General features: G+C 45.6%; 1 protein-coding gene across 2 annotated transcripts in view; it reads left to right on the forward strand.

Annotated features, from left to right (window-relative positions):
• Positions 1-13,725, forward strand: part of dmgdh (dimethylglycine dehydrogenase) — a 106,791-nt gene that overhangs the window by 86,359 nt on the left and 6,707 nt on the right. For both annotated transcript variants that reach the window (XM_067982658.1, XM_067982659.1), the window contains exons 11-15: positions 1,074-1,204; positions 2,373-2,590; positions 7,913-8,070; positions 11,832-11,891; positions 13,418-13,552. In XM_067982658.1, the coding sequence (XP_067838759.1) occupies positions 1,074-1,204; positions 2,373-2,590; positions 7,913-8,070; positions 11,832-11,891; positions 13,418-13,552 (702 nt within the window). The remainder of the gene's footprint in view (positions 1-1,073; positions 1,205-2,372; positions 2,591-7,912; positions 8,071-11,831; positions 11,892-13,417; positions 13,553-13,725) is intronic.

Here is a 13,725-nt window from a genome sequence, read left to right on the forward strand (position 1 = left end):
CCATCTTCAATCTACCCTTACTTTACAAGATTCTGGGACTGGTCATTGCTGCACAGCTCCATGCCCACCATCGCATGGTATTGAGACCACCCTTGGTCAAAGTTGTAATGACATTCTGTGTGTATGCAACCGTGCTGTGTTGTCCTTTCTCATCCTCCTCAACCTCTCCACTACATTCAATATAGTCAGCCAGGCCACCTTCCTCCACAGCCTCTGTGGCAATGCCACACATGGTTTCATTCCTGCTTACCCCACTGCAGCAAGCATATCTCCTCTAATGGCTTCTCCTCCAGTACTTTCACAGTCACCCAACTGTGCATCAAGGTTCCATTCTCGGCCCCTTTCTATTTCTCATCTGTTAGTTGTGCCATCATCGCAAAACCGACAATGCCCAGCTTTAGTCTCCAGTTATCTTTGATTCCACAACTATCACTGAGCTGTCCAACTGTCAACCTGGCATCAAATTGTGGATGAGCCAGAACTCTCTGGAAGATTTAAGCTATCCCATTTGGCCACTGACAGAATCTCTGCATGTTTGACCCAATCTCACCCTTCTCAGTTTTCCATTCAAGCTCAACCCAATAATGTGCAGTCTCAAGAAGAACTTGACGCTGAGCTGAGCCTCAAAGCCCCACATCCAGTTCGTCACTAAGAATGCCTCCATCACATTGCTCAACTCCATCCCTACCTTACCGAACTGCCACCAAAACCCTCAACTCCAGACTCAATTTTCAAATGGCCTCTTTACCAGCCTCCCAATCTCAATTCTAATCCAAAACCCGCACCTTATCCCACACAAAATCCCACTCACCTAGCACCCCTATTGCTGCTGACCCTGGTGGATCCCCTTTCCTCGTAACTTCTTTCAGTTCTAGGTCCCACCTTGCATCCTCTGGTCCTCCAAATCTGGTTTGATGAACATTCCCTCAAACATAAAGGAAAGCTGCAGCTATTAGACTGGTATTTTCAATTTAGTTAGAGCAATGAAGTTCGAAGAAAGGGCAGGAGACATATGTGGCTATCGCAAATGTACGATCTTCATTTTTTCCTCCTTCCGCTCTCCTTTCCCACAGGTGGGCTACATAAATATCAGTCATATGATCACCCCTAGAGGCCGAGTGTATGCTGAGGTGACAATCAGCCACTTGACAGAAGAGGAGTTCCTGCTGGTGACAGGATCAGGGTCAGAGCTCCATGACCTGAGGTGAGCATGGATTCAACATTTTTTATGCAAACTCCTGAAACAAATTTTTTCTTTTTATTTTCTTTCCCTTGATTGAGTTAATATAATGCACATGAGAAAACTTTTTCTCCTTCATTTTGCAATTGAGCAACAGACTTCTAATACGCTTGGAGATTAGATTGTGTATTAATTGCTTTTTAAACAAAAGAAAACTCTTAAGACTTTTGCGTCTTTCTTATTTTCCATTCTTCAACTCCCACTACAGTTCCATGAACTACCAACAAAGAAAGTTGACATGTGCAACTGGAGATCCCACTAGCTCAGAGAATAGGTTCAATTGAGGTGTATGTTTGCTCACTGGGGTGAGGCAATCGTTTTACCACAAGGCCACCTATCCATTTTATTTATTTTTTATTACACAATCTCGGGATGTGAGCATCACTGGCAAGGTCGTCATTTATTGCCCTTTACTAGTTGCCCAAACTGAGTGGCTTGCTAGGCCACTTCAGAGGGCTGTTAAGAATCCATCACGTTGGTGTAGGTCTAGAGTCACATATAGTCCAGACCGGGTAAGGAAGGCAGGTTTCCTTCCCTAAAGTGGAGGGTCATTTTGACTGTTGGCAATAGTGTAAAACGGGCAAAATCGGATTGGCCACCTGTTATACATCTCTTCCAATTTCCGTTTCCACTGAAGTCAATGGAAATGAAAATCGGGAGAGGTGTACGATGGACAGCTGATCCAATATTGCCTGTTTTACACTATCACCAAAAGTCCAAATTACCCCCGAGGAAATGAGTGAACCTATTGGGTTGGTGGCATTTATAAGTTATTGGTGAAACAAATTGTACTTCAATATTAGTTTGGCTCAGTGGTAGCACTTGTCCCTGAGTCAGCAGGTCGTAAGTTCAAGTGATACACCAGGACTTGAACACATAGGCCTAGATTTTTGGCCACGTGGCGCCCATTTTTCGGGCGCTAACACCCTCCTATGCCTCCATTATGGTGGGCAGGAAGTACGCACTCATTATGAGCCAGAAGGGTGTGCCCGCCGTATTGGTAAAGCCCAAAAAATTGGTGTGTGTCTGAAACAGGCCTTAGGTCCTTTACACATTTCCTCGTTTGTTATTACCTTAAAAAAGAGAAGCAGAGTCCTACTATTCACCTGACGCATCATTTTCATTTATCTAGATATATAGAGGACGAGGCAACAAATGGTGGCTTTGATGTCGACATTCATAATGTTACCGATGAAATCGGGGTGCTGGGTGTAGCGGGTCCATTTGCACGGAAGGTTCTCCAAAAACTCACAACAGCAGACCTGAGTGGAACAACATTTAAATTCCTGCAGTGCAAACCTCTCACTCTGGCTGACATTCCCCTTACTGCTATGAGGATCTCCTACACAGGTTGGTGTCAGGCATTGATTAACCAATGGCAGTGACTTAGAGGTTTTCACAGAAAAATATGTTATTAGGCAAGCTTGCAGCCAGCAAAAACTCATAATAGGGGGTCATTTTACAAACTTGCGCTGCTAATACAGAGCTTCCCCCACCAGGAATGCTTATTGGGAATTTGGGCATGGACCCCCCTACCCATGATATTCTATCTATTAAAGTTAAAGAGCAGGAAATCATGGGAAACGCATTGCCAAACTTCTGATCTGTGCTCCCGGCAGGTGAAACTTTGCATCAGGAGCGCAAATTCATATAATTAGCCCTGGTATTTGTACACCAATAAGTCATTTAAAGGGCAGTATTTTGATGAAGAAAAGTTTGATAAAAGCGTCTGTTTATGGAGTCAGAAGAGTCGTGCGCGATGTCATTATGATGTCATGCACAGCGCCTCAACAATGTGTTTTGTTGTTTATGTGACTTTTGTGTGCTCAGAAACAAACTAAAGAAATTTTTTCAAACACTTTTTAATTTAGACAGCCTTTGTCAGCAATGTTAATTGTATAAGTTTTGTTCTACAGTCCAAGTTAAATAGTCTCCTTAAATTTGTGTTATCAATTCCTCTCAGCACTCAGCCTAGATCGTGATCTTTTCCCCCTCTTTGCACCACCATTGTTTTCTTTTTCCAATCAAAATAAGGTTTATTCTGTGGATGTTTCGAGTTCAAAATCCCAGAATGATCCTTGTTGCTCTTCTCTGAATCCTCCCCAACTTATCAATGTCCTTTTGAAGATAGGGTTCCAAAAATTGCGCACGATATTCCATATGTGGCCTCTCCTAGGATCTGCAAAGGATAGAATAACTATTTTCAATTATAATCAAATATTCCTGCAGTGTAATCTATACTTTAGTAGCCTTGTTGGTAAGTGAGGGTGTTTTCTGCCAACTTCCCCAAATAGATAACGATAAGTTTGCTGCAGGGCACCAGCATTTCAGCCGGTCCTGCCTGTCTCCAGACAGGCAGAGGAAATTATCACATCATGTGCAGCCTGCAAACATTGCAGTTGTGCTGCTATTTTGATAAATAATAAATACTGTCTGAAAAGTATCTTGTAATCAGTCCACACTAAAAAAAATATTAAAACATAGAGCGTGTTTTAGAATAGCTGAATCAGGCTACAAACTATAATATTTTTAATTTGCTACGGAACTTTTATACTTGGTTTACTGTATTTAATATGGCAACTTACATCACTAAATGATGACTTACAATTAGCAATGTTTCTGTACCTTTTTTTGGCTGTTTAGCTTTTCACAGCACAGAGGAAAACCTTTACAGGACAGGAACACTTCCAAGGCGCCCTGCATAAAAGGAGGAAGAAGGTGTCTTGCCTCGGCCTACCTTTGTTCAGACTTGCTTTTCTAATTAATAGGGCTGGTTCCACAGTGATTTGGCTGTGTTTAATCATTTCATTTTATTTATTTATTTATTTAACTTAAATATTTATTTAATCATTCTATGATCATAGGTTAGCGAGCGAGTAAAATGCAATGATTCCACATAAGCAATGCTGCCATAAACCAAACTCCATAAGGTGATGCCCTATCTCTACATCTTGGCCAGATATGAGGAATTTGGCTGGGCATCTGCGAAGACTAATTCATAATTCAACAGTAGACTTAAGAATACGCCATGTGCCCCAGGTTTTGCCTGTGGTTTGGGACTGAATGTTTCCTTAAAGCATGTTACTTTAAAAAAAAATAGTCCTGCTCCGTTTTACTTAAATCTACAGTCATTATTTTAAGATTCTTTTGTTTTCAAATAATTTTAATTGAAGTTAGACTCTACTACCTTCCCGACCAAATAGCACAAATTATTAAAATCAAAGGAACTGCAAAGAGTTGTCACGTAACATAATGGCACAGGTTTAGCAAACCTCAACAATACTTGACTGCAAACCTGACAACCAGCAGTTGGCCAGTGGATGGGGGTATACCTTGATAAAAAGGGGGTAGTACGCACTTTGGAGGGTATGCATTTGTAACTCTGTGTAAGTTTGAAATAAAACACAAGAAAACAGGCCATGTTTGAAGGAGAACATTCCAGCCCACAATAACGAAATGTACCTGCGGCGTCTTTAGAAAGAAGCCTGTAATTTCTTTGTGGTTGGGGAGGGCTGTGGAGAAGATTCATTGACCTCATTTATAATCAGTTTAATGCAAGGCTTGAGGTTTTATTGAAATCACATTTTTTCCTTTGTCAGAATCAGTATACAGTGTTCAGATAGGAATGGGAGCTTTTCTCTGAGCCATTTTCCTTCCCCCTCTTCACAAGTCTTCCTCTCCTTTCACTTTTATATTTTGCACCAGTAAAACAATTAGCCTCATTTCTTGCCAGCTTACTTTCCTGAACACTTTGCTATTGTGCTCGGAGGCATTGCCTTCATTCTCCTCCGCACCTCACAGGTCCGTGCTAGATCTCAGCCCAACCCATCTGGTTAACATTACCATCATTACTGAAAAGCTGTACAATTCCTGCCACACACACACCATCTGGTGCTCTATATCTCAGGGGCCAATCTATGCACAGAAATGCAGCTTTTCTTCTGTGTGCAAATGCTGTGGTAATCAAGTCTGACTCAGCCGCCCACCGTCATCTACCCAAACCTTCCAACACACTCCACCAATCAGATACATCACCTTGATAAATCCATGGCCTTGGTCAACCACTTGCCCAATAAACAAAGTCCAACTCTTCAGCGCAGTGACACGCACTCAGATTACAATGGTCTGAACTTCATTCACATTGGATGAGTGAGGGGTGGGGTTGGGGTTCAGGGCAACATGTCTTTTTTTTTCTGTTATCTCCACACTGAGGAAATGAACTCAAACTCTTCCTATGTCTCTTGAAGAGCAAACGCCATAAGGAGGTTTTCTGAATGGAGTAATTTTCTGCTTACATCTGGCAGTGAGGAATCACCTCCGCCATCGTGAGCCCTCAGTGCAAAAATCTTTCTTTTCCTTTCCCCCTTGGTTCTTCCAGTGAGAATCCTCAGTCTCCATCCCCTTGTTCCCCATTCGCCCACCAGTGGAAACAATCTTTCACTATTTGCCCACAGTAAAGTCTGCAGGTTTCACTCACTCCTTTACTGGCTGCTGCTCTCTCAGCATCGCTCCCACTCACCACGTTGCTGCTGCTGCTCTCATCTCTGCAGGAAATGCTGAACCCCACATGCACCCCGTTCCCCAGTCTCCATCTCTCCCCCCATGTGAGCCCCCATCCCCTGACCCCCATTCCCCAGTCTCCCCCCGAGCCCCAGCCCCCAGTCTCCCTGTCCCCCGACTCCCAGTCCAGTGTCACTCTCTCCCCCCCTGCCCCAAGCCCCAATCTCCTGATCCCCGCTTTCCCCAGTCACCCATTCTTCCCTCTCCGAGCCCCAATCCCCTGCCCCCCCCCCCCCAGTCACTTTCACCCTCTTCCAACCCAACCCGGCACCTCTCCCTGGTCTCTCTCTTTCGCTCTCTCCCAGCCAGACTCCTGGCTGTTTCTCCATGAGCTGGTCCCGTTTCCGGTCACCTCTAAATGAGGATCAGATCTCTGTGGCAGGGTGGTGACGTCACCGAGCCAGAGGCTTCTCTGCTGCCTCAGCTGGTGATGTCACGGAGTTGGGGGTGTGGAGGTGGGGATGGGGGGTCTGCTGCTGCGTCCGTTGGCAGCAGGCCCAGGAGATTCATGTTCCACTCCGGGAGACTCCCAGTCAATCCGGGAGGTTTGGCAGCCCTAATGGGCGCTCAGATCCAGGACCTACCACAAGTAGCATGGCTGGAGTCTGCCTTCATGATGTCGTCCTGTCTCCTGATGGCGGCTTATGCAACCATTTTAGACAGCTCCCTTCAAAATGATATAGGTGGCAGGATACAGGACCAGGAGGTTTACTAGAATGAGACCCGGACTTCAAGGGTTAAGTTACGAGGAGAGATTACACAAATTGGGGTTGTATTCTCTGGAGTTTCGAAGGTTAAGGGGTGATCTGATGGAAGTTTATAAGATATTAAGGGGAACAGATAGGGTGGATAGAGAGAAACTATTTCTGCTGGTTGGGGATTCTAGGAGTAGGGGGCACAGTCTAAAAATTAGAGCCAGACCTTTCAGGAGCGAGATTAGAAAACATTTCTACACACAAAAAGGGTGGTAGAAGTTTGGAACTCTCTTCCGCAAACGGCAATTGATACTAGCTCAATTGCTAAATTTAAATGTGAGATCGATAGCTTTTTGGCAACCAAAGGTATTAAGGGATATGGGCCAAAGGCGGGTATATGGAGTTAGATCACAGATCAGCCATGATCTTATCAAATGGCGGAGCAGGCACGAGGGGCTGAATGGCCTACTCCTGTTCCTATGTTTCTATGTTCCTATTTTAGAACAGGTATAACTGCTGTATGTGACGTTACACTTAGATTACGGCCTCCTATGGAACAACACCACTGTTGCTCCTCAAAAAATTGCAGAATTTTAGGCCCCTGTTTTTCAGATGTTCTGAAAAAACACACCCATCCTGCCACAGACTGTTATTTTTTTATTCCAAAATTGATGCTCTCTGACCCCAGTTGTAGGACGTCACCAGAGATTGATGATTTCTGTGGGGTTCTGCAGGAGAGCGGTTGCACAAAGATCTATCAATTGTTTATGGGTAGATTGAAGGCTATGGCACAGTGTAACATCCCGGGACAAATTGATGAATATCTATATTTACTGAGTCTAGTGCGATTTGCTGCCCGCATACTCCACTTGTGCCTAAAAGGTTCTGGAAGCATTAAAAATGCTGCCTTCTCTGCAGATCCGAGCTGCAACAAGTCACTTGCTGCAACAAATCGCTTACTCCGCTTACTGGACCACAACTATAGCTCACATTTTAGATGGAATGTATAAGCAAATTCTTTCCAACATTCTGATCTTTACACGTTGTTACCAGATCAGTAATAAGTAGTGGTGTAAATCCCATTACGTGTAGAGGCAGATAGTGATGTAAGTAATGGCTGAAGTTCTTGTGAGGTGAATTCTGACCAGAGTAAATAATGTTAGCCATTTCATTATACATTGTATATATGTGGTGTAGTTATGAGCAACTTTATTTGCATCCTAATCTACTGCACTTAATAGAATTCCAATGTATTGGACAGCTCACAATACCGATATTCCTCAGCTGTACACCCCATTTGTACACCAGTGTAAAAGTGTTGAAGAGTAAAGGAAACATCTTTGCTTCTACTCCTCACAGTATTGTTCATTCTTTGGGCGTGGTCTAGGCTTGACTGACTTCTCAGTTTTCACTCTAGGTGAGCTCGGCTGGGAGCTGTACCACAGACGACAGGACACTACTGCCCTCTATCAAGCCATCATGGAAGCAGGGCAGGAATTTGGAATCGACAACTTTGGAGCGTATGCCATGAACTCTTTACGGCTTGAGAAAGCATTTAGAGGCTGGGGAGCAGAGGTCAGTAGCAGTGGAATATTAAATGTGCTCCTTTCACAATCTTCAGTGGGTAAATGCACTGCCCGTATGGTACTGAACAATAACAATCGGAGGAGTCTCAAATCTGCTGTGTTAAAAAGAAAAACTGAGGGGTTAGGGGGATTTTAACTTGGAGCGGGTTTCAGGTGGGCGGGGCGCAGAGTAAGTGTCAAACCCGCCTGACGTCATCAGTTTGAGGCCTGGGCTATTTTAACTCCCGGGCCTCATTCACATCCCACTAGACAGAATCTGGCTTTGGGCAGGTCAAAATCGCAGGGCCCAGAGGCTGCCCACCTGCACTGAGGTAGGTCGCAGGGGAGAGGATCAGGGCCGTTTCGCGAGTAGAAGTGGGGGTTAGCCTGGGGCAGCAGAAACCCAGCACTTTTCATGCTCCTCCTGGCCCCACTAAGGAAAGTTGTTGACTTACCTTAGAGGACCTTCTCTTCTTCCCTGCCAGGTTTTACTGAACGGGGCATAGGCCATTAAATTGCCCTTTGGGCCCTAAATACACCATAGGACCCCTTTTGACATACATTAATGAGGTTCCCTCCTGAGTCAGACGGGCGCCGCGACTGACCGAAAAAAGGGCCCAGTTAAGATAGCGGTGGGTGGGAATCGAATGGGAACGGTGGGGGTGTCAGTCTTTGTACAGCTATTTTGTCCCGAGGTGGGGTGGGTTAAAATCACTCCCTTGATTGTCTGAAATCTGAAATAAAATTAGACAGTGCTGGAAATGCACAGAGAACTGCACAGTCATGATGGGCCGAATGGCCACCCCCGATGCTGTAGAATTCTATGCTTCCACATGGAGCGATTGATGGTGAAGACATTTCCCTGTATACCTGTTTCCTGTTTAAGGCGAGTCTGAATATATTTATACTTAACATAGTTACTACAATCTAACGGCACTAACTGCATTTTTCTTTTACTCTGAAGCTCCTGCTGCAGAATTAAAGCTGTTCTGCCCCACAGTGGTCATTTTTAGTAATACTCACATTTTGGTGTTTATGCAGCTTAAATCACAGGAAATATTATTTAAAGAGTGTGCTTGTTTTGTAAGACGATTTAAAGCCTGATTTTAACCCTGCCTGTCCGGCGGGAAAGGGGCAGGCTGATGGTTAAAATGGCGGTCGGTTGCTTCCAGCTGTGCTCCCAACACCTTCGCGCCCACTGTATTTAGTGACAGGAAGGGCATGGGCCTCATTAAATTTAAATGTCAGGGTCCAATGACGTCACTCGGACCCATCACGATTTTTACTCAGATTTGTGCAACTTACGTACAGTGCTGGGCCTGCCAGTGACAGCTGGCGGGAGACAGGGTCAGGGTCAGAAGAGGCCCAATTAAGTTTAATCTCTTAATTTTTTTTCTTTGTGGGCCATGAGGAGCAGGAAACCTTGGGCCTCCCCTCCCCCGTTTGCGATTGCCTCGGACCCTCCCCGTCCACTTACCTTATGCCGAGGTCGGTTCCGGTGGGTCCCAACAGTGGCCTCCTACTACCCAAAATCCAGCACCTGCCTGCCAGCTTCATTTCCGCCGGGTTCGGGCGCGAGCCCATCATGGAGGATGATGATGAGGCACAGGAATTAAAACTTCCCGGGCCTCCCACCGACGACTCTCCTGCCTCGGGACTCGTCTGCTGCACTCCTTCCCTGGGTTAAAATTGGGGCTGTACTGATTTCTTCACTTCCTTTCCAGGTTTCCTCAGGCTATACATCACACCACAGCTTAGAAGGCAGTCAAACAATCTGTGCCCAGACTTAAAACAAGTGCTGGTCTGTAACTGGCTGCTAAGAGGTTTACCGGATATACTGGTGTCAGCTTGGCTCTGTGGTAATGCTCTCATCTCCAAATCGAAAGATTATAGGTTCAAGCCCCACTCCAGGACCTGAGCACATAATCCAGGCTGCTACTTCAGTACGGAACTGAGGGAGTTCTGCATTGTCAGAAGTGCCACCTTTCGGACAAGAGGTCCCAGGCCCGATTTTAACTCGGGATGCAAATTGGAAGGGTGGAAGGAAGGGTGGCGGGGTGAACAGGAAGCCCCCATGATGTCGTCAGCATGACGCCCGGGCAATTTTAACCCTCAGGCCTTATTTCCATTTGACTGACGAACTGCGTCCACCCACCTGATTGAACAGGAAATTGGGCAGCCCACCCACATGCGCATTTGATTTCCGCCCGACTCCCGAGGCCTGGTTAAAGTAGGGATGTACCTCTTAAAGCGAGGTTGTATTCCCTGCTTGTTTTTCCTTGACCAACTGTGGAACACTTCTTTTCGCAGCAGGGATAAGATGGAGGGCTGTGCCCCGCATTTCTAATGCCTCGCATCTCTGAAGGTCCTCCTGGAGGAAGTCAGGGCAAGGTGGGAGGTACTGTTCCCCAGCAGCTGGAGGAACATCCCCAAGGCCACTATGGAGCAGGTGTGGATAGGGGTGGCTGCAGTGTCAGTGCCACCAGCATCACTCCCAGGGCCTGGGTTCAAATGTAGAAAGAGGTTCAATAATATTGCAGCAAGGGTGAGTACAGCTCTTCACCTCTCCACCTCTCTCAACATCACCTGACAACACTTTTTCACCTCTTCCCCTACCATTCACAGCAACTCTCTGCCCTCTATCACATCCTTCAACATACTATCACAAGGGCACACTACAACACCTCTCTTTCTCATTCCAAACACTCATCTCTTCCTTTCCTCTTTTCACACACTTATACCATTCTCTTCTCAGATACTACCACTTGCACAACCACCAATCCTCCCACCACTCCTTCCACACTTCACATTACACGCACTTGGCTTTACATTCATCATCTCCCCATCTTCATTCCATCTTGTTTCTTCTCCACCTCTCAACACATGTCTTACACATCTCCACTTACTATTTCAACAGCCATTCACAAACTCTCACTCTCTCTTTCTGCTGGACAAGACATTACACTAGGGAGAGGACCAAGACCGTCGCCATCATCAACCCTCATCCAAGTAAAGCAAGAAGCCCTACATATCAGTGGCACTCAGGATTAAACTGCTTTTGCTTAGTTCTTTCGATTAAAACTATTATTTATGCTGTGGGCCAAATTCTGTGTGCTGCATTGAAGTGTTTTCTTATTTTCCGTACCTGCTTTTATTCACCAAAGCATTGAGTTAGACTTTAGATGCTCTTTTTATGGCCATTTTTTCCCATCCTCTCCTGAAGGAGGTGACTCCTGCTGTGGTATGGTTAGGTGAGCACTGGGACTCTTCCAGTACTTTGCTTATGCTGCCATTCTTCACTGGTGAACTTAGTGCCAGCAATCTATTCAACCCGAGGGGCATTAGAGCCAAGTCTGATCCCGTCATCGCTGCACTTTGCAGCAGGCATCACTGAAGGATGATCTGGAACTCCTGTTTTTTTTCTCTCGTCTCTAGCCCCTACTGAGATCAGCTGCCTCAGCACAAACCGGGAATTGCACCAGTGACCTTGTCACCCTGTGTGGCTCAGTAACACACCGCGTGATTCATTCACCAACTCAGATTTCTGGGAACTTCGAAGTTATTTTTTAAATGATTCCCTGGCCTGTGCTGAGTTAGCTGATCTTGTCAGGGGCAGCAGTTATTTTCTAAGACATGATACTTAGTAATCCCAGCTCACAGTCAGTATGTATAAATAACACCTTCAGCACTGTTGCATAGTCTGTAAACCACTTGACTTTGATGAGGATTTGATTACAAACAAGTATTTATCGATTGTTTCACGTCCTTCAGATGAACTGCGACACAAACGCCTTTGAAGCTGGATTGGACTACTTCATAAAATTAAACAAGGTGAGGGTGATTAGTGAATAGCAAACATTTCCACCAATTGCATGGACGTATTGTTTGAAATCATTCCCCCTTAGCTCCCTTTCTCAAACCACTCCCCTTCTAGCCACTGGGTCATTTCACTCCCTTCCAAACAGTACCAATAGCACTCACCCTGGCTCACCACTCTTCCATTTAATTGAGTCATCTCACCCATACTGCTAACCAAGTTACCACTGACCCCCTTGTGCTGATCATCTCCTGGGCACTTTTCCAGCCGACTTACCTTCCCTGATATTTCTGCACTGTCTGCCAAAAGCTAAACACATCTTTTAAAGATATAAACCAAATGCTCCATTGAGCAGCTGAGGCCTTTTTCAACAGTGACATTTCAGCTTTATCTTTCCCCCTTACAGATAAGCGTTTCTGCTGCAATATAGAACAACAACACATTTCCGTACAAAGTCATGTTTAATATGAATTGCACATTTTAAAATAAAGGGAACTGTGAAGGTCAAGAAATTTTAAACATACTGGCAATTGTTCACTTTGCCTTGAGTCAGCTGAGCACAGAAATTTTTTTTATTCGTTCATGGGATGTGGGCGTCGCTGGCAAAGCCAGCATTTATTGCCCATCCCTAATTGTTCTTGAGAAGGCGGTGGTGAACCGCCTTCTTGAACCGCTGCAGTCCGTGTGGTGAAGGTTCTCCCACAGTGCTGTTAGGAAGGGAGTTCCAGGATTTTGACCCAGCGACGATGAAGGAACGGCTATATATTTCCAAGTCGGGATGGTGTGTGACTTGGAGGGGAACGTGCAGGTGGTGTTGTTCCCATATACCTGCTGCTCTTGTCCTTCTAGGTGGAAGAAGTCGCGGGTTTGAGACGTGTTGTCGAAGAAGCCTTGGCGAGTTGCTGCAGTGCATCCTGTGGATGGTACACACTGCAGCCACAGTGCGCTGGTGTTGAAGGGAGTGAATGTTTAGGGTGGTGGATGGGGTGCCAATCAAGCGGGCTGCTTTGTCCTGGATGGTGTCGAGCTTCTTGAGTGTTGTTGGAGCTGACTCATCCAGGCAAGTGGAGAGTATTCCATCACACTCCTGACTTGTGCCTTGTAGATGGTGGAAAGGCTTTGGGGAGTCAGGAGGTGAGTCACTCGCCACAGAATACCTAGCCTCTGACCTGCTCTTGTAGCCACAGTATTGATATGGCTGTTCCAGTTAAGTTTCTGGTCAATGGTGACCCCCAGGATGTTGATGGTGGGGGATTCGGTGATGGTAATGCCGTTGAATGTCAAGGGGAGGTGGTTAGACACTCTCTTGTTGGAGATGGTCATTGCCTGGCACTTGTCTGGCGCGAATGTTACTTGCCACTTATGCGCCCAAGCCTGGATGTTGTCCAGGTCTTGCTGCATGCGGGCACGGACTGCTTCATTATCTGAGGGGTTGCCTTTACACGTGTGGGTTATACCTTGACAAAGGGAAAGATATTCAGGACATCATGCAGTATGACGTATACATAGCAGAGATGTGTAATTTATTTGTTTCACTCAGCCAACAGAGTTCATAGGAAAACAGGCTTTGAGAAAAATCAAGAAAGAAGGGGTTCAGCGTAAACTAGTGTACCTCACCATGCAAACTGACAACGTGGATCCTGAAGGAAATGAAAGCATTTGGTATGAAGGCAAGGTAAGTCCAAAGAGAATTAAGTGCCATTAACATAGAACCATCGACGGCTTTGAACTCTTTACACTTTTGATCACAAGTGTCCAAACTACATCCACTGGCCAAATGTGCCCGTAAGCCCGGCCTATCTGACCCCGGAAGCCATTTTAATTACCAGTGATGTATTATAACCAAAT

The sequence above is a fragment of the Heptranchias perlo genome, chromosome 4, assembly GCF_035084215.1.
Source record: "Heptranchias perlo isolate sHepPer1 chromosome 4, sHepPer1.hap1, whole genome shotgun sequence".
Lineage (NCBI taxonomy): Eukaryota > Metazoa > Chordata > Chondrichthyes > Hexanchiformes > Hexanchidae > Heptranchias > Heptranchias perlo.